The following is a 26,396-nucleotide window of genomic DNA, read 5'->3' on the forward strand; positions in this document are numbered from 1 at the left end:
TTTCCCCTGGTTGTGATGAAGCTGATACCTCAATATACTTCTGTTTGTCTCCTTTCACTTTGGTTAAATGAGTGTTATTGTTGTGGCTCTTGCAGATTGGATTTGAAAGGTGTGAATTGAGCTGGATATGAAGGCTTATTATAGGCAATGAATCCTAAATTTGAATGCTTTCAGGGCTTTGAGGAGTTAAATCCAAGGTTTGAGGAGTGGAAGATGAATACTCTATAGGGTTAATACTCTATAGGGCTTGCTTCTTTTAAAATGGGAGATTATTTAGCTCTTGTTATTGGGAATCTGATTTAAACACCAGTGCTTTAGGAAAACTTAACTTAAAGCACAGAGTTTTTTTTTTTTTTGTCTTTTGTCTTTTGTCTTTTTAGGGCCTCACCCACGGCATATGGAGGTTCCCAGGCTAGGGGTCCAATCTGAGCTGTTGCCGCCGGCCTACGCCAGAGCCGCAGCAATACCAGATCCGAGCTACATCTGCAACCTACACCACAGCTCACGGCTCATGCCGAATCCTTAACCCACTGAGCAAGGCCAGGGATCGAACCTGCAACCTCATGGTTCCTATTCAGATTCGTTTCCTCTGCGCCACAACGGGAACTGCAGAGCACAGAGATTTTTAAAAAATGATTTCTGAAACAACTCGTGTCAAAATGTAGGTGTATTCCCATGTCCTCACCATCTATCACTTCTTTTCCTTTAACTGAGCCCGCAAATGCACTGTAAATAGTTAAAAGAACTTTGTATGTAGTAAAGTGGGAGACTTTAATAATAATCATCATTCCAAACATGGAGGGATTGTGAGGCTAGTGCAGCTGTTGTACCAAGGACAGTGATCTAGGACTGCATCCCTGAGAATAATGGGAGGCTGATGTGGATGGTGCAGGAACTGTCCTTAGCCACCTTGTCAGCTTTGTTTCCGTGTGGGAAGATGCAAAGTTTCAGCAGTCTTTCAAACAGCTTGTTGAAGCCCCAGTTTCAGTCTCTTCTTTATTCCTCTGATTTAATAAAAGAGGAATGAAGTAGGGACAGCTGTGACTCTTAGCATTGAGTAATGGCCACAACTCTTAGCCAGGGTTGTCTTGAGAATTACCAATGATGTAATCACGGAAAACGATGACTTACCAGAAAAGCTCATCTTTTGTAAGCGAGCAATGTCAGTGCAAAATAACTTGTAAAGTCAAGACATTTGCAGGCTTTCTGTGTGTCAATTCTGGGGGTGGGTGTGGGTGGGAAGGCAGCAGGAAGATGAGTAAGATGTCTTCTCTCAAGGTGCTACAGTGGAATAGGGTGAAAAACAGTTTGAGCAAAGTAATGAAAAGTGTGTGCTCTTACTGTATCAATACAGGGACTTACTTTGTGGGAGCTGTTCTCGGGGTTTGTTAGACTCCTGGGCATGTGTCTGTCCTGTAAATTGGCCCCATGTCTCAGCTGTCCCCATCTGCTCCTACCCTTCTGGCTTTGTGCTTACTAATTGGGGTTTGTTTGTTTTTTGGTGCCAGTGAGACATTGTGGGATTGGAAGGAAGCAAAATGGGATTAGGTGTCTGGGACCTGGTGGGGAATTCCTGTGGCCCAGAGATCAGGTCAGTTGTTTCTACAACTAGAGTCCCAAGCAGGGCAGCATCTGATGCTCTCTTTCTAGTACCTCCTTTCCATTCTATAGCAGCAGGAGGCCTTTTTTCTCGTTTTCTGACAACTGAACTGCAGGTGAGCTTTTGATTGCTTCTTTTTATCTGCCCAGGGCAGTGCTGGCCCATGGGGAGTCCACCCAATTCACTTCACACAGCTGTTCTAATTGCCCACTTTTTATACTGCTTTGGTCTTTTGGGCTGAGTTAAGACATTGCGTTAGGAGTAAGTTAGAAATTGAGCAGCTGGACACTTGGGGCTTAGAAATTGGTGATGGTGGAGTTCTCTTGTGGTGCAGCAAGGTTAAGGATTCAGCATGTGTCATTCCAGTGGCTTGGGATGCTGCTGTGGGGGTGGGTTCGATTCTTGGCCCAAGAACTTTCACATGCCCCGGGTGCACCCGAAAAAAAAGAAATTGGTGATAGAGGGGAGAGGGGTGATTACAAACTGCTAAAAGATTCAGCCCTCCTCAAATAATATATTTATTTGGATATACTAGATGCAAAATGTACCATCATCTAGGCATAATTATACAAAAGACAATACCTACTGCATTAGTCCTCATTCACTTATATACATGAAATTAATAACATCATGTGCTCAGCCTTAAAACCTCACCGATAGGAAATAAAAGACTATCTCTACAGAAATAAAACACTGTTCTTAAAAAAATTTTATTAGAGTATGGTTGATTTACAGTGGTGCGCCAGTTTTTTGCTGTACAGCAAAGTGACCCTGTCATACATATATATACATATTCTTTTCCTCATACTCTCTTCCATCATGTTCTACCCCAAGAGATTGGATATATATTCCTGTACTGTACGGCAGGACCTCATGGCTTATCCATCCTAAATGTAATAGTTTGCATTTATCAACCCCAAACTCTCGTTCACCCTACTTCCTCCACCTGTCCCCACAACCACAGGCCTGCTCTCAATGACCATGATCTGTTTCTGTTTTGTAGATAGAATCATTTGTGCCACATTTTAGATTCCACATATAAGTGATATCATATGGTATTTGCTTTTCTGACTTACTTCACTTTGTATGAGAATCTCTGGCAGTATGCATGTTGCTGCAAATGGCATTATTTTGTTTTTTTATGGCTGAATAGTATTCCATTTTGTATATGTACCATGTCTTCTTAATCCATTTATCTGTCTGTGGACATTTAGGTTGTTTCCATGTCTTGGCTATTGTGAGTAGTGCTGCTGTGAACATAAGGGTGCCTGTGTCTTTTTGAATGAATGCCTTTTGCAGATATATGCCCAGGAGTGGGATTGCTGGGTCGTATGTTAGTTGCATATTTAGTTTTCTGAGGAACCTCCGTACTGTTTTCCATAGTGGTTGTACCAATTTATATTCCCACCAACAGTGAAGGAAAGTTCCCTTTTCTCCACACCTCTCCAGCATTTCTTATTTCTTAACTTGTTAATATTGGGTATTCTGACGTGTGTAAGGTGGTACCTCATTATAGTTTTGATTTGCATTTTTGTAACATTATTGACGTTGAGCATATTTTCATGTGCCTACTGGCCAACCCTATGTCTTTTTTGGAGAAATGCCTAATATCTATTTAGGTCTTCTGCCCATTTTTCGATATGGTTGCTTGTTTTTTTGTTGTTTAGTTGAATAAGCTGTTTTTGTATTTTGGAGATTAGGCTCTTGTTAGTTGCATTGTTTGTGAAGATTTTCTCCTCTTCCATGGGTTGTCTTTTTTTTTTTTTTTTTAATGGTTTCCTTTGCTGTGCAAATCTTTTGAGTTTAATTGGGTCTCATTGGTTTATTTGGTTTATTTTTGTTTTTATGATCATTCTAGGAAATGGATCAAACAAGATGTTGCTGTGTTTAGAGACTTATATGTAAGGCTAGATACTATAAAACTCCTAGAGGAAAATACAGGCAGAATCCTCTTTGACATAAAGAAACACTGTTCTTTTGAAAATACTCTTTTCAATGGTTCATTCAAACAAGTAGAAGTTCAAAGATATTACTGTGAATCTGAGACAGGTGTTTTTTTGCGAGGTTAATTTATCACATTAGAGTATGGGATAATAAGAGGCTCTAAATCTTAGTGTGTCACTTCAGAATTTATGTCCACCCCAAGGCTGGGGCTTCCAAGTTGCTGCAGTTTTTTTCCTGCATATTTAGTGCCTATGATTTGAAATGACTTTTAACCAAGTCTTAAAAGAAGTCTAGATTAAAAACAAAATCAGATACTGTTAGTCACACCGAGCTGGTGCCAATAAAAATATTAGTCATTAACACGAGGCAAAGTGCGTTCATTCTATGTAATCTTGGAAACCATTGGAAAGTCCAGTTGTGGTTGTTCATAAACTGCTTGGCCAGTAATGTTGTATGATGGCCTGTTGTAGCTCTCAGGAAAGTCTTGGGCCATGTGAACTTTGTACTCAAGAGATTAAACATTTACCAAGAAGGAGAGTCATTTTGCTAGTAAATATTTTAGGTGGGAACTTTATTGCTTTAGGCACACCTAAACAGAAAATTCCTGTGGTAGAGACAGGCAACATACAGCCACTTCTCAAGTAAGGTTATGGCTCCCAACTTCGAGTCGGGAAAAAGGAGGCCATCAAGTGGGTTAATTCAGATGAAAATGTATTTCATAATAATTGTCCAGATATTTCTGATATAATGCATGTATTCCTTTTCAGGTATTTACTCCATTTTGAATACAGATATGCAGACATAGCAATAATAGTGGTTAGTGCTTAATAGTTCTTAAAATGAAGAATATATTACATCTTTTTTTAAAAGCCCTTTTGTATGGAAATTTATGTACAAATTTTACGTGTACAGATTGAATGGTGGTAACTCAAACCTGAACCAAGTTTCACATACTGCATTGGTTGGAGTGTACCCTATGTTTTGGATTCTTTTCTGTCTTTAGGAGAATATGTTGAAAGGTGAGAGTACAGGAGACGAGTTAAAAATAGTGACACTTACAGTGACAGGGCCTTTATTGTATCTTCCTGAGCAAGCAGTGCTTTGCCCATGTGCAAATATTTGTTGTTAGATTACCTCTCTGAAGCTGGGTGTGCATCAGCAAAACACAGTGGTTAAGTGACTCAGTGGGAGCCTGAAATTTCCTTAGTGTACAGACAGGAGCCTGGGAGTGATCAGTGATATCTGCTCAGAGGTTGTAAAGTTCAAAATAGTTTTCAAGGGAGTGGTTGAAAAAATTTTTTTCATTTTCCTTATTGGAGGAGTTACTGGGGGAGGGGAATGCATAAATCTTTTTACCAATAAGTCCATTCACTTTGAGAATACATCCATTTGTTCCAGTGGAAAGGTAGCATTTGATTCTGTTTTCCAAGTGATAGATAAGAGTGTGGTCTAGGCTGAGAAGTATAGTAAACAGTTTGCTTTGTGTGTTTTGAAGGGATTCCTTTATCATATAGAAACATTTTGAGCGACAGTAACTTGTATTTCAGGTTAAAAAGAACTAGTGTATGTATAAATCCCAGGAAATACTTAAAAGATCATTCATGATTTTAGCTACAACTACCACCTCATTTTCTTAACTTAAACGAGTAAAATTCAACTCTTAAACGCTAACATTGAAAATGCTTCTGTAAACATTTTTTTCAGAATCCAGTTATGAGCTACAAATACTCATCCATACAGATCACTGCTACCACTGGTCTGATGATATTAGCATGCAGAAGGTAGAGTGTGGCTGTGAAACTCTTCTTGGGCATTTCTTAGGAAAAATTTAGCAAACCAAAGACAATGCCATTACTGACCACAACTGAACCCTTCAAAAAAAAATGTAGAAAAAAAGACCTGTGATTTTATTAAATTCTAGAAAACAAATTACCTTCTCATTTGTTGAATCAAAGGAAATCCATCAATTATTACAAACCCTCATTACAACCCACTAAATGTGGTTATATAAATCAGGAAGTCCTCTATTAAAGTGGAACGTTTCCAAATGCCTAAATTGTTTATACAAATAACATTTTCTTTTGAACTCTGTAGAGGAAGCATATTTGACTTTTTATGGCTCTCAGTTGGACAATTGAATTATTGTTTTCCATTTTTTTAAAACCACCCTTATTTTTGCACCCACACAGAAACCACCCACAATTACGAATTGAAACAGCTGGGAAAGTTGTACATTTCAGGTGGAGTTCCTCTCTAAAAAACCGCCACTTGAGAGAGATTTCTTTTCTTTTTTTTTTTTTTTTTTTGCTTTTTAGGGCCGCACACATAGAGCATATGGAAGCTCCCAGGCTAGAGGTTGAATTGGAGCTACAGCTGCCAGCCTACACCGCAGTCACAGCAATGCGGGATCCCAGCCGCTCCTGCAACCTACACCACAGCTCAGGGCAACGCCAGATCTTTAACTCAGATCACAAGGCCAGGGATCACACCCACATCCTCATGGACACTAGTTGGATTTGTTTCTATTGCCCCACATCATGTTATCGCTTTGTTTTAAAGAGCGTTGTTTGATTTAATTTGAAATTCAAAGGCTTATTAGATTGTTTTTCCAGGGTCTAAAATTAAAAAAAAAACTTAAACTTATCATGTTAAAAGTCATGTTTCAAGAAAAATTTGTCTTTTTAAATTGCTAATATACTTTAATCATCCCCCGAGGCCCCTTTATGCCTTTTGTGATTTATTCTGCCAAACAAAAAGTTGTCTTTTTCACAGAGAATTCAGTCTTTTATCTCCACTAGCAAATTATATGCTCTTTGAGGTCAGAAAGTTTTCTCATATTTCTGTTCCTACAAAATCACTTAGAGCTTAGTAAATATTTGTTACATGAATAGTCCCCATGCAAAATCTAGTAAATTTTTATAGAACCAAATAACTTCAAGGTACATAAATACAATTTTAGAGTCATATATTAAAAAATAAAATATATGTGTGTTTGGATATATCTAGAATGGTTCTTTTCAGTATAGTAATAAACTAACTTTTGAAAGGGGAAATAGTTCCTATATAATTGTCCCTTGGTATTCACAGGGGTTTCAGCAGCTTTTAGATGCTCAAGTCTCTTCTGTAAAGAGGTGTGGTATTTACATTAACCTCTACACATCCTCTTATATACTTTCAGTCATCTCTAGATGACTTATAATACCTAATACAATATAAATGCTATGCAAGTAATTATAAATACAGTGTAAAAGCTATGTAAATAGTTGCTAGTGTGTGGCAAATTCAAGTTTTGCTTTTTGGAACTTTTGGAATTTTTTTTTCTCAAGTATTTTCAGTGAGCACTTGGTTGAATCGGAGGATTCAGAACCCCTGTATATAGAGAGCCGATTGTATTTACATTACGAATACCCAAACACAGACACACAGGTATATGAAATTTTTGCCTATAATTGAGAATGATGTAGGACAACTATCTTACTATTTATAAGTATTTCAAACCAGAGCTAAAGATTTTAGTATTCATTAGTTTATTCAGTGTATATTGATTGCCTTTTAGGAGACAAGCTCCATGCCAGTCCCCAGGTACCTGGGGGTGAAAAGAGTAGTCAAGGCTTTTGCCCTCATGGAGTGTACAGACAAAAGGATAAGATGGTAGCAACAGTCTTCTTTTAGGATAGCATAACTTAAAAGGGGGTTATTTCAGGGCGAGTGGATGGAGCGGGAAAGAGAACTTTTATCTATGGTTAGTGACTTATGATAGCTCAAGAAATTCAACAAAATAACTAGGCAGTGAAATGAATGCTGTGGCCCAAATATTTCTGAGATGCAGAAATATACAAATGATCCTCATTATTTGCAAATTCTGTATTTGCAAAAGTGACTTACTCTACTATTTATTGGTATGCCCCAAATCAGTACTTCTAGCACATTTATAGTCAAAAGTGGTCATCTGTAGAGAGGTGAAAAGTTGAGTGGCCTGACTCTCAGAGAATCTACTGAATAAAATGTGCGATGAAGCAGCCATGACCTGTTGAAGACTAATAGGATAGTTTTGTTCTGTAAGAGCAATAGGTTAAAGTGTGTTAAAGAACAAAATTCAATTGAGTAAAATTTTTAAGTGATTTTTAAGATTGAAATTTACTTGGTTTTTAAAATGTATTTATTGAAGTGTAGTTGATGTACAATATTATATGTTATAGGTATATGATACAGTGATTCACAATTTTTAAAGGTTATACTCCATTTATAGTTATTATACAACATTGTCTATATTCTCTGCATTGTGCCATATATCCTTGTAGTGTATTTTATACATAATAGTTTGAATCCCTTAGTAAAAGGCCCTCTCCCCATTGATTACCACTGAGTTTGCTTCTTTTTCATTATAATCACTAGTTTGTTGTATTTTTTAGATTGCACATGTAATGATGTCATACAGTATTTGTCTTTCTCTGTCTTGTGTTACTTAGCCTAATACCCTCTAAGTCTGTCCATTATCCATGTTGCTGCAAATAGCAAAATTTCATCCTTTTTTATGGCTGAGTAGTATTCAATAGAGTAAATTTTAAAGATCTTAATTGGCTTTATTCAGCATCCATTGTGGCTGATAGAAAGGAGCTTCACAGAGCTGTGTGAGGTAAGAGGTTTTTAGGTTTTTAGGCCAAAGTGATGAAGAATAAGGAAGTTAATACTGGGCATTTGCCTTGTTGATTACTGTCCTTATATGGAGCCAAGGGAATTTTTAGAGCTGGCTTAGGTAATTTGTGCTGAGCGGGCAAGTGGTGATTGTTTGACTTAGGCCTTCCTTTTCTGGAAGAGCCAGCCTGAAAACTTAAATTTTGGTTTGCTGATGTCGAGTTTTGCATAAGTAACTCCATTTGGGGCCTAATCTGATTACTTTAACCAGCAAAAGGACCAGAGATTAGAGTTAGAAACTTGATTTTATAGCTTTCTTCCATTCTTTTTTAACCTGTTTATGTCTCTATTTCCTGTTGGTAAAACTCACTATTTCTATAAGTATTCAGTTGCCAACTGGGTCTAAGCCACCATCGATGGCTTAAGTAGTTTATTATGTTTTCTTTGGTTGACCAACGTTAAACGCCCAATTACAGTTAAGTCACAATTGTGTTGAATGCAACAAAAGCAAAGTACATTATGCTAAGAGAACAGGTATCCATAGGTTACATTATAAAGTCAGGATACCCATGTTCCATTTTATCCCAGGCACAAACCCAGAGAAATGGCCAAGGAAAACATTTTAGGAAAAGAAAAACTTGGAGTTCCCGTCGTGGCTCAGTGGTTAACAAATCCGACTAGGAACCATGAGGTTGCGTGTTTGATCCCTGGCCTTGCTCAGGGGGTTAAGGATCCCGCATTGCTGTGGCTATGGTGTAGGCTGGTGGCTACAGCTCCGATTCAACCCCTAGCCTGGGAACCTCCATATGACGCAGGAGTGGCCCTAGAAAAAGGCAAAGGTAGACCACCCCTGGTTAGATGAGTGGGAAGATGAGGGAAAGCCACTCTGGGGAAGGGATGTTTAAATCACCCATAAGGAAGTGGTAGGTGAAGGGTAACGGAAAGCATTCTAGGTCAAGGGGAGGATGAATGAAGGCCTTGGGAAGGAAAGGAAACAGCCATGGGGGAAATGGCATATGTCAAGGTTACGGGCAGGTAGACAAGACCTAATAGGTCATGTTAGGGATGTGGACTTTTAACCCGAAGACAATGAGAAGCCCTTGCAGGGCATTAATCTGAGAAATGACATCATATTTGCATTTTTAAAAGGTTATTCTAACTGCCTTATGGAAGATTTAAGAAGACTGTCCCAGATGAGTTTTTCTTTTCTTTTCTTTTTGTCTTTTTGCCTTTTTCTAGGGCCACTCCTGCGTCATATGGAGGTTCCCAGGCTAGGGGTTGAATTGGAGCTGTAGCCACCAGCCTACACCATAGCCACAGCAATGCGGGATCCTTAACCCCCTGAGCAAGGCCAGGGATCAAACACGCAACCTCATGGTTCCTAGTCGGATTTGTTAACCACTGAGCCACGACGGGAACTCCAAGTTTTTCTTTTCCTAAAATGTTTTCCTTGGCCATTTCTCTGGGTTTGTGCCTGGGATAAAATGGAACATGGGTATCCTGACTTTATAATGTAACCTATGGATACCTGTTTTTTTTTGTTTGTTTGTTTTGTTTGTTTTTTGTTTTTGTAAAATAGAAGGTGTCAAAAAGTAGCTTTGTGATATAACCGCTATAATACTTGGGAGAATTTTCTGAGTGCTTTAGGTATAGTAGTAAGAACAGAAATGCTGTGGGAGCAGCAAAGCTGGAGAAGGGACAGCAGAAGATGCTCAAAAAAAGGATGTTATTTGAGCTGGGTTCTAAGATCTAGGCTTTAAGATACAGCCTACAAAATGTAGTTAATGGAAAGACATGGAAATGGGATACGTTAGGAAGGTCTAGTAGTTTCAAAGTATTAAGTAGAGATTAGAAGTAGTAGCATCTGAGGCTAACATTCTTGAAAAGGTACCTATGACTGTATTATGGAGACTCCAGATCCCTTGCAATATGTAGTTTGGACTTTATTTACTCATTCAAGTTTTTGAGTTGATTATGATATAATCAAAGGTACCCTTTAGGAATTTTATTCTGACCATTGGTACCTATGGTGAGTTGCAGCCATAGGAGCTGGGAAACCAATAACTAGGTTGTTGTAATAGTACAGCAGAGAGTGATGCTTTTACATGGGTATGGAAGAAGAGTAGAGGAGAAAGATCAATAGCATTTGGCGAGTGAATGTATGGAAGGAAGGACTGAGAATAATCCATCACTTGGATTATTAGGAGAATGGTGTTATGAGCCCATTTATATGTTTGTATAGGGCCAGGGTTCCTGGAGGTGGAACAGAATTATGAGTTAAGTTTTGGTACATGTTAATTTTTGAGATGCAGACAAAATCCCTAGTAGATATGCCCAGGATATGTAATTGAATTTGGTAAATGCAGAGTAGTGAGTTGGGGTTGTGGGACTATGCCTAGAGTAGAGGGAAAGTGAATAAATTTCAAGTGGGCTTATTTGAGTTCAAAGTTTAACTCTATGACACGGCATATTAGGTAGCCTACACTGCAGTTTTCATTATTCGAAAAACAGAATGGCGACAGAAGATTGGGGTGTTTTACTTGTGAGCGCCTCGTAGGGTATGGTAAGGATTAAAGAGTTGTGCACAGTTCTGGCACCTGTTCCCCAATTCCTCCTGCCCCACCCCCATGTCTTCCTGCTCTTCTTCCTTCATGAAGCTAGGAGTCCCTTGGAGTAAGTTGTAGACTAGAAGAAGGAGAAATAACTGGTGAGGATAGAGAGTGATGGAGGAAATGACAGAGAGATTGAGAGCAAGATGTAGCTGGAGATGGTGAAGGGTGAGATTAGAAGCTTCACAGGGAGTTAGCTTCTGAGAGGAAGAGGACCCTTCCTCTGAGACAGGCAAGTGGAAAAGAATGAATAGAAATGGCATCGATCAGAGAGTCTGGAACTTCTCTCAGAGAAGCAGGAGGCCCGGCCATCTGGTGTGGGTGAGGGAAGGTTGGGGCTGGGTTCTTGAGAAAGGAGAAAATTCTTTTTTAGATAGCCACTGTGGGAAACAGATGAGGAGTAAACGAGTGAAATAGAACGATTGCCAAGATGCAGAAGCAAAGAGGTTAGATCGCTTGAACTCTTCGTGTCCTTGTGGGAGTATGAATTACAGCAGAGAGAAGGGCACTGGAGGGTAAGAGGTTGTGGAAGAGAGAAGCTGCATGTTGGATGAGGAAACGGATGTTGAAGCTTCCATAGGGTGGTGGCAGGAGGATTGGGTGCAGAGGAGGAGTATGAATGGGGTGCTTTAGTCATTGTGGAATGTGAAGGAGTGTTGAGAGGTCAGTTCCTGATGGCAGTAAGGGTGGGGGCGGTGTACTTGGTGTAAATGCTTGTTTGTCAGCAGCAAATTACTGATTGTTCCCTTTAAGGCAGGATGCTTGGCGCCTGACTATCCTCTAAGTGCAAATAGCTCTGGCTCTGTTTGCCTTTAAAGACGATAAGCCTGTTTTTTCTTGTAATGAAGCAGGGTAGTAGGCTGGCACTACCTTTTATCCACTCCCCTACCCCCTTTGGCAATAATGGTTTGCTGGAAGAAAATAGACTTTGGAATCAAATAGTCAAAACTAAATACTTGCTTCTCTTCTTACTGGCTGTGAGTTCATGGGGCAAGCTACTCCAGCTCACTGACCTTTTTCTCATCTGCGTACTGAAGACAACACCTGCTTCAGTGCCTTGTATCATTGTGTGGGCATTAAGTGACAGTTTATGTAACATTCCTATCTCTTTGTAGAGGTGCTCCAAAGTGGGAGTGGTCTATCTACACCTTGGGAAAATAGTTTCTGAATTGAGAGTTGTTTTGGCTTTGGGAAACAGGTCAAACACTACAAAACAAAACAAAAACGAAAACAAGGCACCACCAGAAGAGCATGGGTCTTCATTTTCTAACACGAGAAAGAAAACTAAAAAATATATGTGACTTGCAGACTATGTTCTGCACAACAATACTTATTGCATCTTCATAAAATCTCATAGTAAAAGATCTTTACTAGGATTTAGATGAAATTCATTTGAAGAAATGCATAATGTGATGAAGTCTTGGGAGAAACCAGCTGGAATAAAGTTTTAAAATTGTGTAAAACTGAAAATCTGCCTTTGTATGTATTCATTTGCCAAAATTTGGCCTTATGCTGATTATTATATGTTTTATATTTATATCTCTTTAAAATAACAAACCAGTCTGTATCTAGATTTACATACTATCTATCTATCTATCTATCTATCTATCTATCTATCTATCTATCTGTAGAGAGAATAGTACAACTCTCAAACTAGCTGGTAGTTTGACAGTTTCAAAGCAGATATTACTAAAAGGTCCTAACCTGTTCAGAGAGAGTTTAGGAAGGAAAAATCATTAGACATAGAGTTTAGAATGATTTTTGTGCATCCACTGTGACTTCATTCTAGAGTTATACTTCTTCTCCATTTCAGCAGATATATATGTTAATTCATATCACTACTAGTAGTAGTATCTCCCTTTTAGAGGTGAAACCCCTTGCTTACAGAAGGCAGTTTTTGTCTTTTGAATCTAGTTGGTATGCTAGCGAGGATAAGAGAAACCAGACTGAAGTATCTGGTTAGACCAGAAAAGAGTGAAAGATTGACAGTTTGGCCACAAGTTCTGAACTCAGCCCAAAGATGCAGTGGTGGCCAGTGCAGGGCGCCATGTTGATAGATCAGAGTAAAGCATGGGTTAGTGCCTGGGGACCCAAGGAATGTCAAAACCCAGGTATAGAGGGAGGCTGGGAACAGGAGTTGGGAATTTAAAAGGAGACCTTATTACTGATTATAACCCCAGCAAAGAGTCTGGATCGTATGGTGAGAGGATAAATAGGAACAAGATAAAGCAGAAGGAAATCACTTGCTAATAAACTGATGGATTCCAAAGTGAGGATTCTGTCTGTGTATCCTGTTCAGAGTCTGTGCTGGGCATCTAGGTACCAGACATATCAATTATAGCACACCTGATGGCAGTATGGAACAAGTGATGAAGCAGAGACAAGGCAGTTTTTGATTAACTCTGTGCAGAGTACCTGGTCCACTGGATAAAAGTTTAATTTTATGACTGTTTTCATTTGTAGGCTTTGCATTTCATATTATTCTTTAATCCTTAATTAGAAAGCTATGCTATAATATTTAACTTTATTACTAAAATAATACTAATATGCTTTTCCAACTTGATACATCTCATGTTTAGTTCACCTGAATACAGTGCTGCACAAGGATGCATAGGTAGGATATAAAAGAAGATTTTTTTTTTTTGGTCTTTTTAAGGCCACACCTGAGGCATATGGAGGTTCCCAGGCTAGGGGTCCGGTTGGAGCTGAAGCTGCTGGCCTACACCAGAGCCACAGCAACGTGGAATCCAAGCCTCGTCTGCGACCTACACCGCAGCTCATGATCCTTACCCCACCAAGTGAGGCCAGGGATCGAACCGGCATTCTCATGGATGCTAGTCGGGTTCGTTCACTGCTGGGACATGATGGGAACTCCTACAAAAAGAATTTAAATGTAAGTTTTTCAGGGCTTATTTTCAAGATTAGTTTTGTTTTGTGATTTGTTTAGCAATTACAAAAAAGACTGACCACCTGGAGGACATTGTGGAGAAGCCAGTTTAGTTACCTCAAAAAGAATGAAGTTTGTGGTGTTTTCATGAGACCTTAGATTTCACAGGCCTGTGAAGTGCTAGAAGAAAAATCAGGTCCTCTTAGTACTGTATTCCAATGACCTGCCAGCATCCTGCAGTGGGACTTTTTTTCCGTTGGTTTAGGAATCAGTTTATTGGCTTTGCAACTAGGCATCCATGGAGCTTGAAGCCACAAATGGAGTGGAAAAATCTTGTTTGATATTGAGGCTCCCAGAAAATAATAACTAGAGTGTGTGGTTGCAAAAAAATGCCAGTCTTGCAAACAGAGTGGACAGGAGGGTGTTAATGGTTACCAAAGACTTGCAATATCTGGTTGGGAGATTTGATACTGATTTTTACATCACTCTCTGTTTGGCAGACATAGTATTTATCATTCAGGCATACCACAAGCTGCCCATGCTGCTTGCTTTGTTTATGGGTAAAATTGTTCCTGAACTAAAAGTTTCCATTGGATACTTCCGCCACTAGGCTACCTTTGATCTTTGTGTTCAAAGAATTAAAACTTCCTCAGTGGGAGTTCCAGGTGTGAATTGCTGATGTAATACTCTGTTAGACCATTACATGCTGGTGGAGTGTAATGCTGAGTGTCCCTTGGCTCTATAGGTTGATTCTATTCTGATTTTTCTCCATGTAGCCTAGAAGGATATGATACATTCACCTGCTCTGGCTCACATCCTCAGTTAAACACTGACATTTTACTGCCTTGCTTCTACTCTTCATGAAAAGTCAGTGCCAAGAGGATAAGAAAAAGCTTGACAGAGCCTCTGCACACTGAAATAGAAAAGTCAAGTGACTGTTGCGGCATCTTCTGGACTTATAAAATATGACTGCATTGGTTCAGTCTGGCTTTTATAGACTTTTTACAGGTTTTCATGTTTTCCTTGAGATTTAACCAAGTCTAAATCCTATTGTGAACCCAGTTCCCGTCATCAACTTATCTGAATTTCATAAGTGATTGGTTCACTCTAATAAAGTGAAAAAAATGTGTTGACGTAATTGTGTATGTGATCTGACTTTTTTTTTTTTTTGAGTTTATGTTTATGCTGTTTAGGTTTGAGGAAAGACTTCTAAGAGAAATATTTAACACACCGTTGTCCAACTGTGATATAAATGTTGGTTAGCTGCAAGAGAAACATACTTTGAAAAATAACCAAAAAATCTTCTAGTTGTGAAATCTGTAAAGCCCCAGCTGTTCACGTGTTGAAACATTTAATAGTGCATGATGCTTAGTACTTAAAGCAGTGGAGTTATGTCAACAAGAAACAAGGAATAATTTTCTTTATTCTCACTCATTCTTACTTCTAGACACTAAACAATTATTTCCACAAAAATAATAGGGTGAATTTAGGCCTGCTGAAAAGATTGTTAGGAAATAGATATTTTAGACAGTTCAGGAATGTTTCAGAATTTACGGTGTTGGTAAACACAGAGGCCACTCTATTGTACTTCCTTGCTATCTTGATATAATTCAACTTTTGTCTTTGTGAACGTTTATGCTCTTGAGACCTGTCATAAATGCAACTGAATAATAGATTTCTTTTGTTCCAAACATGTTTTTTCAATATCACATTGTGGAGATAAGAAGGAAACCTATAGTAATGTTCTTGACCTCAATACATTTTTTTGGAAAGTTAAAATTTATATATAAAACTATATTTTGATTGCTCTCCAGTAATCTCATGGTCCAGATGGTCAGGAAGGGGAAAGATTATTACTGGTGAATACAGCCAGGAAAGTTTCCTGCAGGTGGCAAGAATGTGGATAGCTAACATAATTTTCCAAAGTATCTGGCCTATCCTTTTCGTAATATTTTATGAAGTCTAGAATAAGAGTTGATATGTTTCTCCTTATGTGGGAATGTATTGTTAAATTCATCTATTGAAATCCCACTGTGTATTAAGTATTGTTTTTGGAATATTGCTCTCACTAAATCAAATGCCTGTCATGCCACTTAGGTATGGTCAAAATCTATAACAGCAAGACCAGCTGTTATAGTCAGTGTTTGTCTACCCCCACCTCCACCCCCAATCAGATAATACAGTGGTTTTTATTTATGTGCATGTTCTTCAATAAAATATGAAGCGTCACAAATAATTGATGGTAAGAGAAAGTATTGGGGTATCAGAAATTTGCATATGATAAACATGTTTTCAAATTTTCCTTAAGGAAAGTCTGAGAACAGATGGCTCAAGCGGTCACAAAGTCAGTAGCTGTTTTGTATAAGGCCCTGTAATGGGTGTTGGGAGAGTCATTTTGTGTATGTTTTTTGCCCAGTGAATGGTAGAGAATAGACCCCCTCCAGTTTTTATGGTCTCTTAAGCCATTTGTGAGTCTGTGCTCCAGAGGTTCTAATACTGGCTTCTAATTGCTAGAGTGTTGCTGGGGTACATTAACTAGGCAGCTTGGATCTGCCTGATTTGTGCCTGAGGTACCTGTTAGACTCTGAGGATGGGGCAGGCAGGGAAGTGACTGGCTATCTGTCAGCCTTTTCTCCTAAAACCCAATTTACCTGATAATACCTTGAATTAATTTATACCTGCCGTACAGGAATGTTAATTCTTGTTTTCTGTCTTATGTTGTGCTTAGTAAACTATGAATGGGATACTTTGACATCATTATAAATAAAAAGCTTTAGGGAAAAACAAGAGATAGACATTTAAAAAGTTAGTAGGCACCTGTCCCTAATTCTTGAAATAAATTATTTAGTGTTCCTGGAAGTTCATTTTCTTAGCAATCAAATGATGAACCTACAATCTTCATTTGGACCAAGAAACAATCTGTATTTATAGAACTGGGACTGTAATATTTAAAGAAAACAATGTTAGTTTTTTGAAGCCGAATCCCTGAAAAATCAACCAAAGAAAAAGAGGGAATACAAGTTATTGTCAGATTGAGGCAGACTCAGAAAAACTATTTGAGGAAGAGTAGTTTTTGGTGCGAGTAACCAGTATTGCAGTTGCTTTTGCATGTCTGCTAACATTCTTGCATACTAAATTTTCTCCTCAGACATTCTCATTATAATCTACTGTTACCATACTGAGTCTATAAATAGTACTTTCAAGGGAAACAGACCAGAAGACCATTCAAGTAAAGCCAGAAAATAGCATCATTAAATTTTGGACAAAGAGGTACAACAGCAATACGAGCATCTGAGGTTCCTTCCTTTTAACCAAAATCTTTCAATCAGCAATTCCACAATTTTGGAGTAATTGTTACCTTGGGAGAGCCCATAGACTTCCAAGGTCAACATGGTAAAGTTCTTCCTGGGAATACTAGGGCGCTGCTGCAGGGGCCAGTGAATGTTTTCTGGATTGACCAAGTGGGAAGTTCTAATAGACCCTGCCAATCCCAAATCAAACCTGTTGACAGGCTTCTATATGGTAGATATTTATTTAATCCTTTGAGAAAATTAAAATGTGATCTGTGTCCTCTTAGGGTGTAGGATAGTAGGAAAATAAAGCATTTATAGCATGTTTTTCATTATTTGTTTAAAAAATTATAGATTTTATTTCTTAGGCTTAACAGAAAGTAGCAATCTCCTCTTCTACCAGTCCCCACCATTTAATTCCTCAGAAAGCCCACTTTGAACTTTTAGCCATTCTTCTATTTCTTTCAAGGCCGTTATTATCTTGCTACTTCTTTTTCTTTTCTTTTTTTTTTTGGCTGTGCCAACATTCAGAAGTCCCCAGGCCAGGGATTGAACCTGAGCCACAGCAGTGACAATGCTGAATCCTTAACTGCTAGGCCACCAGGAAACTCCTGCTACTTCTTGATTTTTTTTTCTTTTTTGAGTGTTAGATACCATCCTTTCACTTCATACTGTTGTCACACCATGTCTTGAGTTCATACTATCTTGCATGCTCATTTCTCTTTCAGTAGAGTTAAAATGTAATTTGGGCAAAATTAATTCAATTTTTAATGTTTATATTTCAGTGACTTTGTACATATTACTCACAGCTCAGTTATTTCAATTATTTTGATTGTGTTAGTTGTAAAACTTTGTTTTCCCAGGAGTTAATTCTGCTGGCCCTTCTTGGTATTTGCAGGGGATTGGTTCTTGTACCCCCCAGATTCCAGAACCCACATATGCTCTAGTCCCTTATACAAAATCTCATAGTATTTGCAGATAACCTAGGCACACCTTCCCGTATTACTTTTAATCGTCTCTAGATTACTTACTATGCTGAATATAATGAAAAGTCTATGTAAATATTTGGCAGCATGCAGCAGATTCAGGTTTTGCTTTTGGATCTTTCTGGATTGTGCCCCCCACCCCAGAATATTTTTAATCACTGACTATAATTACCTTTGAGTTTTCTTTCCTTTTTGCTTTTTAGGGCCACACCCACAGCATATGGAAGTTCCCAGGCTAGGCGTCAAAACAGAGCTGTAGCTGCCAGCCTACGACACAGCCACAGCAACGCAGGATCCAAGCTGTGTCTGCAACCTACACACACCACAGCTCACGGCAATGCCAGATCCTTAACCCACTGAACAAGGCCAGGGATCGAACCTGCAACCTCATGGTTCCTAGTCGGATTCGTTCCCGCTGCGCCAGGACGGGAACTCCCTGTCCTTTGAGTTTTCTTTACAAAAAAAAAAAAATGTAAATTTCCTCTCATGACATTTAGACATGCAGAATATTGATCAGTTCTATTTTTGTTTCTCTGGAGACCTTTCCTGGAGCTTCTAACCTATTGCTCCAGTGTTGACAGAGCCTCTCTGGATCTCTGGTACAGCTGTTGTCCTAGATTTGCTCTGTGTTGTCCTGAGAATTCCATTTGCCTCTTTGCTTTTCTAAAATTCGTATCCTCTTCTCATGTTCGTTCCCACATTTTGTTAGAGTGTGTTAACCAATAGCTTCTGATAAAAGGAAACATATGGAGCTAAGGTCTTTTGTTTGTTTTAATATTCATTAAAAAGGTTGGGGGGCACTGAGTTAAAAAATCTGGGGTTAAAATGCTTCTTAATGAAACTTTCAACTTCTTTTTCTTTTTATATCTCCTCTGACTTTCTCACCTCAGGAGTGCCTGCTGCCTCGGATTTCTATAGCCCAAACTGACATAGCTCTTGGCTTCTTCTTCTGTAGGCATGTTAATATTACCTTTCACCATGCAGTTTTGTTGACTTTACTTTTGGGTTCATCAGCATGTCTCCAGTGGCAGTAGATCAGTGGCAGGATGATGACTGTATTCTTTCTTTACCGAAAGTACAGACTTATAATATGCTATTATTGTACACTCCAGTTAAAAATCTGTGCATTTGTAAAATGTCTTTCTCCTCAGTTTCTATTGTCAAAACTGGGTTGAATTGTAGCCTTGATAGTTAATTTTGCAGAAATTAAACTCACATTTTCTGAACACTTGAAAAAAAATGACTCAACTCTAAGGCCATTAATGTGTTTAGCACATTAATCTGAGTCTCCTTGGTAACCCTTTGGTTTCTTTTTCTTTTTAAAATTTTATTGGAGTATAGTTGACTTAAAATGTCGTGTTAGTCTCAGAGTTTCAGGTGCAAGTAATCCTTGTATTTCTGTTTTGGTAACTGAATAAAATACAGTGTGGAGTAATCATGGGGGTTGCATTTCAAATCAGTTTAGTGTAAGCCTAGTAGTTCTGAAAAGAGAGAAAAAGAAATCTGAGACCATACTTTTAAATTCTTAAATGGAAAACATTTTTTCTTCCTTAATAAATTTGGTTGCTGAGACTTTTAATTTGTGGTCCTCACTCACCTGCCTTTATTATAGACTTTATGCCAGACTTCCTAGACTTCTGGTTTCACAGGGTGTTTTCCGTACTAGTATGAGTGAAGGATGAGGTGGGAGCCTAAAGAATGAGGACATGGAAGGGAAGGCCCGAGGCATAGATTGCAGTGAATTTTGCATTCACCTTATTTGTTTTGTTAGTTTTGTCCTCAAACATTCTGATTTTAGTTAATAATTCGTATTAAGTATAAAGTTCAGAAATTGATATGGATGAATTACTCTTTTGACAGTTGCTGTGTGGCACTGTGTTTTGTAAAAGAACACGCTGCTGTAACTGCCTACTTTTTGGTTTGTCCTCCCAAAGTTTCTGAACACTTGATCCTTTTCCCAAGCCACAACAATATAGGCTCAATGTAGGTTCAATTTAGGTAGTTTTCTTAAAGCGGGTGCTTCTCAACTTTAATGTGCAAAGGGATCACCTGGGGATCCTGTTGAAATGCAGATTCTGGGGTAGGCCCTGGAAGTCTGCATATCTAACAAGCTCCTAAAATGCCAGTGCTAGTGATCCTCTGACCACCCTGACTAGCAGAGATCTGAAGTAACTTGGATATGAGAATAATACAGTAATATAGACTACAGAATTAGTTTTTTTTGTCTTTTGTCTTTTTTTTGTTGTTGTTGTTGTTGCTATTTCTTGGGCCGCTCCCGCGGCATATGGAGGTTCCCAGGCTAGGGGTCCAATCGGAGCTGTAGCCACCAGCCTACGCCAGAGCCACAGCAACGCGCGATCCGAGCCGCGTCTGCAACCTACACCACAGCTCACGGCAACGCCGGATGGTTAACCCACTGAGCAAGGGCAGGGACCGAACCCGCAACCTCATGGTTCCTAGTCGGATTCGTTAACCACTGCGCCACGACGGGAACTCCCAGAATTAGTTTTTAAGTATCTATAAGTATTGAGCTTCTAGAAAGAAGTCACTGGGAGACCTTGTGTTACTGGCTGCTAGTAAGTACAACTAAATAGTACTGGATTCATTGTTTCTGATAGATTTAATGTAGATTTTATTATTTGTAGGATTCTATTTAGAAATGATTTCAGTACTACACTTTTATTTATTAGTGTGTACATTTTATTTATTAAATGTATTAGCTATATTTCCTTAGTGTCTTTGAAGAAAATCATTATACTCGATATGTGCTAAACTTCAATTTGTAGCACACAGACATCTCTTATCTGGAGCTTTAGTCATTGAAATCCTATTGTGTATACTATTTTATGCTTATAAAAGCATAAAACCACAGAATATATACAAATGTATAAGTATCTTTATTGTAATGTTTGTTCTTGTGCAATTAGATATTATCAGTGTAAAGAGTTAATGCTTTTTTTTTTTTTTTTAATATATCTTCCAAATAGCTCAGTCACTAAAAGAATTTGCAAGACTACTCATCGCGGTTGAAGAAGAAAGGAGAAGACTGGTAAGTCTCTTCCCAATTTCTTAAGAAGAATGCTTTGTTTGGACAGATTGAAAGAAAGAGTAGACCTTCTGAATTAGACATGGCCATACTAAGGTTTATAAATTGATACATGAACTGAATGTTACAGAAAAGATTTGTGGGGATGATTATCAAATATTAATTAATAATAAGATATACCATTTCTTTTTATTTCATTTGTTCAGCAGATATAAATTACATTCATTTTACTCTCTGTTTAATTGTTCTGGGAATTAAAAATATTGAACATACTGCCATTAAGAAACCCATTCTAATTGAGCAGACTTCTAAATAACCTTAGTGTTATAATGAAGACACATTACAGGTATTAAAGGCAATTTTTAGAAGGAGCAACTAACTTTGCCAGAATGTTAGCAGGAGACTTTCTTGAAAAGGTCACATTGAATTGGGTCTTGAAGGCTTGGAGGACTTTGCTGGGCTAGCAAGAATGGGAAAGCATTCTAGGTTGACGGATTAACTTATGCAACAGTATCAGAGTATAGTTATTAGTAATACATTTATTCACTCGCAGATATGATTTTGTACCTGTTGTATTCAGAGTTCTGTGAAGGCCCCTGTCTATGACCCAGGCTGCTCATTTGTATGTGGGAAAAATAATAGTGTATACCCCACAGGATTATTGTAAAGCATTTAGAATAGTACCTGATACATAATAAATGTTGATGGTGGTAAAGATATTGGTTGTCAGGTACAGTGAGGCTTGTAGACTTGTTTAAAACATTATTTTTGGCATCACTGGCTTCACCTTTCTGTTGGGGAGTTATCCATAAACATCAACACAAGGCTTGAGTCGTGGACTATGCTAGAAATACAGCGTGGTTTGGTGTCATTTTCCTCAAGGGATGAGGGAGAGCAATTTTTTTTTTTCTTTTTAGGGCTGTACATATGGCATATGGAAGCTCCCAGGCTAGGGGTCGAATCGGAGCTGCAGCTGCCAGCCTGTGCCATAGCATTGAACCCACATCCTCATGGATACTAGTTGAGTTCACTTCTGCTAAGTCACAAAGGGAACTCCAGGCAGAGGATTCTTAGAAGGTATTAATAGAAGACTGATTGGGAATTTGAGGCATATGTAGGGTTTAAGAGCCCAGCTTAGAAGTTTTGGTGTTTGTTATAGGCAGCAGGAAAATTACCAGAAGGTGTTTTTTTGTTTTTTGTTTTGTTGTTGTTGTTGTTATACCTGCTGCGTGTGCAAGTTCTCAAGCCAGGATTCAAACTCACCCCACAGCAGTGACCCAAGCTGCTGCAGTGACAATGCCAGATCCTTAACCCACTGCACCACAAGAGAACTCCCACTGGAAGTTTTTGATAGAAGAATGAGAAGAGCAATGTGAGATTTAGAAGAGATTAATTTGGTGGCCATGTAGGAGACAGATTAGGTGAAGAAGAAATGTTGTAGAGGGGGGATGACCATATTTTCTTAGGAAACATCCGCCTCCGATAGGTCTGGTCCCAGTATTAGAGAGAGAGCCATACGAGGTGATCTGTTTCTAGGTATAGAAAACCATGATGGAGACCGACCTTTTCTGGGGAGGTCAGAACAGTCTTTTCTGGGAGATGACTTGACACTTTTAAGTGCTTTACATAATCGTCACTCTAGCTCTATGAGCCACACGATAGTAGTTTCATTTCCATGGAAGACATGGGCAGTATGTGCACTTATGGCCCAGAAGGGAGCTGATGATGGAAATGGAAAAGAGTGGTTAGAGGGAAGTGAAAATAAAGAGTTAGAAATGGCATGGGAGCTGGGAAAATACAGTCAATCCTTGAACAACAGGGGATCAAACTGTGCAGGTCCAAGTGTCTGCAGATTTTTTTCAGTAGTAAATACTACAGGGCTACATGATTCACCATTGGTTGAATGGGCTGCCTATTGGTTACACGTAGATTTTACACTCTGTCCCTAACTCCTCTGTTAGATAGAGTTCTGGGTTGAGTGATTCAAATCCTGTGCAGACAGTTCAAGAGAGTGATAAGTCAATTCACATGGGCTGTAATTTTAGAAAATGTATAAAGCATACGGGAAAGTGTGTTGTGGCTTGTAGGAGAAAAAAAAAAACCAAAAGAGAATGCTCTTCTAGCACTGAGGGGAAACATGGAGGCATCAGGGGAAACACTCCTCTGTGCTGGGACAAAAGAGAGGCTTGGTTAAAACACAGAACTTTGGACTGATTGGTTGGTTGGATAGGTGGATAATAGTGTTAGGAAGGAGTGGTCATCTGCTGAGAGAGGAGTTTGTAGAAATAGTTTAGAACAGCTAGAGTAGGTTCCACAAGAGAAAAGGGACTACTGGTCAGGGATAAAGAGCCATTGAAATTAGCCATCATAAATATGTCAAGGAAAGAGGAATTACCATGTTTTCATAGACTTTTCTAAGAACACACAGAGCCCTAGATTGTGAGCAGTGAGAAGAGTTGGGAGGTCAGATTCAGGTTATGGTTGGCATAATAGTCACATGGTGTTGGATCACAGGTACATGGATGTGAATAATATGTAGATGGGTCCTGATTGAGTACAGTGATGATTGAGGCAAGAGGGTAGGTACTTACTGCCTTAGAAAGCAGAGAGGGCAAGCATGGATGCTTACTTGCACTGATGGTTAACCAGGGATAGAGGAGATTCCAAGAGAGGACAAGGAAGTTGTGATGAGGAGGGGGCGTTGAAATGAACTGAACTGAACTTGCAGTAAAACTGGTTTAGATAACGATGAAGCTAAGGTATGGCTGAGCAGGGAGGAAGATCGTAGGAATGGAGAAGGCTGAGCTCCAAGGTTTGGATGTTTTATGAGCAGAATGTTGAGATAATACAAGATGATGACAGGATAAAGGACAAAAACCAAGAAGAACTGGCTGAGTGTAGTAGAGTGTCTTATAAGCAGTAGAGATGGAGATTGGTCCAGCAGCTCACAGTATTTCAGAGATCTTCATTTTTGCCCTCAGCCATGTTTTCTCATATTGGGGCAAGGAGGAAATTCTTCATTCATGAGCAAAGTCATATTGTGGGTTTGATTTCTTTACCTAGTGTTTCAGAGAAGGTCTGAAATAATGAATGCAAAATAATGAAGAAAAATCTCTATAGATGAAAGCCTAATTGATTGCATTTCCACAAAGATTATATAAAAGCCATCATTTAAACATACACCTCTAAATATCGGAGTGTTTAATCAATACTTCTAGTCATATAAGGTTACTACAACTGAAGGTAGAGCTGGTAGTGGATTTTGTGCAAAGAATTTATAATTTGTATTTTAAAAATTAGTGCTTATTTTAGGAAGTGGAATATTTTAAATACTAGGAAAGTGTATAGTTCTGTAATGGATTATAAAGTCAGTTATTCATTTTTTCAGTGATAAATCCTGATTTATTATATATTAATTGAATTTGATCAAAACCTGAGCATGTCAGAACAGTGACTAAACAAAAATAAAAATCTCAAGAAGATGAAAGAGGATACTTAACAATTTAAGCAAATTCTCTTGCTTCCAGTGATTTACCATACTTAATGAGTATTATCATCTGGGTAACCTAAAGTCTATTTGCAGAGAAAGAGCTCGAAGAAAAATTGATGTTTAGAAATGGAACTTCCCCTTGGCTCCTTACTAAATTTATGTATAAAGCCAGCTAAAAATGCATAGTTTTAACATAACAAAAAAGTGACTCAGAGTAAGTTTGAAAATAGCCCTTTCAGGTACTTGTGAGGGTATAATTTATCTTGTCTCATACTTCTCACTCAAAACACCATCTTCTATGATTCAGCATTTTCCAAGATGTCAGTTGATAAATTGTGGTAGCCTCCTCTTTATTATTTGTATTGAAATACTGAACTTGACGCTTTTACCTCCAGACTTTTGGACTTAACATCTCCTCTCCCTGAACCTTGGAATTGTCCCCCACCCCGTTCCTCCCTTCTCAGTTGTCTTCCTCTTGTTCCTCATTCTCCATCCCCTTGGGCTTTCATTCTACTCCTGCTCTGTCACTACAAGCTTCTTTGGGACTTTGACCTTTGTATCTATCATTTCTTCTGCCTTAGAACATCCTGATCCATATCCTATCATGAATAGTTCTATTTTGTCATTCAGACTTCCCCTCCTATCTTCCTGGGGCCTGCATGTTCCATACAGCTTAAATTAGTCCCCTTTAATTCTTATATTTTATGACAGAAATCCCTGTTCTTGTACAACTTGCATTCTACTAGGGAGAAACAGACATTTAAACAAATTATGTCTGATGGAGATAAGTGCTAAAAAGAAAAACAGTGAAGCTAGTAGAATATGTTGCCATTCATTGGGAAGGAGATGGGGAATAAATAGTTAAATTTGAATCTATTTAGATGCCTCCTGGGTACCTAAGTAGCCTTGTCTAGGGAGCAGCTGGATATATGAGTCTGGAGTTCAGGGGAGCAGATGGAACTAGAGATATAAATTTAGACATTGTCAACATGAGAGAGTATTTAAAGCTGTGGGAATGTATGAGATCACCAAGTCTGGGAGTGTGCAGACAGAGGAGAAAAGGTGGGAGGGTCAAGCCCTGAGGTGCAGAGTCCAGAGTTTGGTCAGATGAGGTAGAATCAACAAAGGAGATTTAGATCAGTTAGAGGAGCAGGAGAAAGCTTTTTGGTCAGCTTGCTCAAAGTCCTGTTTATTTACTTGGCTCTAGTAGAGATAATATTATAGAAACATATATAAGTTTGTATATAGAAACTTATAAATATCATAAGCTATAAATATTATATATACAAATAATAAATAGAAATTTATAGGATGTGGACCAGTGGCTGCTGCATTCTTTGGGATAGGCTCCAAATTATCTGATTTACCCTATGCTGCTTCTCTATCTCTGTCCCTGAGCCCATCATTTTCTGGGTACTTTGAATCCCTGAACTTGACAAAACAAAAATTTTTGGTTTCCATGTTGTTGGTTTGTCTGTTTGGGGTGTGAGTATGTGTGTATAGCAATGTGCATTCTCTTATTTTTATTTTTTACATACATACATATATTTATTTATTTATTTATTTATTTATTTTTGGCTGCTCCTGAGACATTTGGAGGGTCCCAGGCCAGGGATCAAAACCGACCCACAGCTGTAACCAGAGCCACAGCAGCGACAGTGCAGATCATTAATCCATTGAGCTAAGAGGGAACTCCACAACATAGATTTTATTTAAATGTTTGTCTCCAATTAAGGAAGCCACAACTTCAGAATATTTTGGCCTAGCATTTATTGTGAAGAATTTATACAGATGAACTTATTTCTTATAGTTTTCATTTTGATTAATATGAGAAACCTCTTGCTTTTGCTGTTATCACCCACATTTAATATGCACACTTGATCTGTATAAGTTACACATTTCGCTTCAG

General features: G+C 38.5%; 1 protein-coding gene across 1 annotated transcript in view; it reads left to right on the top strand.

Annotated features, from left to right (window-relative positions):
- The window catches only part of ARHGAP42 (Rho GTPase activating protein 42), a 279,431-nt gene that overhangs the window by 73,995 nt on the left and 179,040 nt on the right, over positions 1–26,396 (top strand). Inside the window, exon 3 of the mRNA XM_047751861.1 lies at positions 20,939–21,000. Coding sequence (XP_047607817.1) covers positions 20,939–21,000 — 62 coding nt within the window. The remainder of the gene's footprint in view (positions 1–20,938; positions 21,001–26,396) is intronic.

The sequence above is a fragment of the Phacochoerus africanus genome, chromosome 11, assembly GCF_016906955.1.
Source record: "Phacochoerus africanus isolate WHEZ1 chromosome 11, ROS_Pafr_v1, whole genome shotgun sequence".
NCBI lineage: Eukaryota > Metazoa > Chordata > Mammalia > Artiodactyla > Suidae > Phacochoerus > Phacochoerus africanus.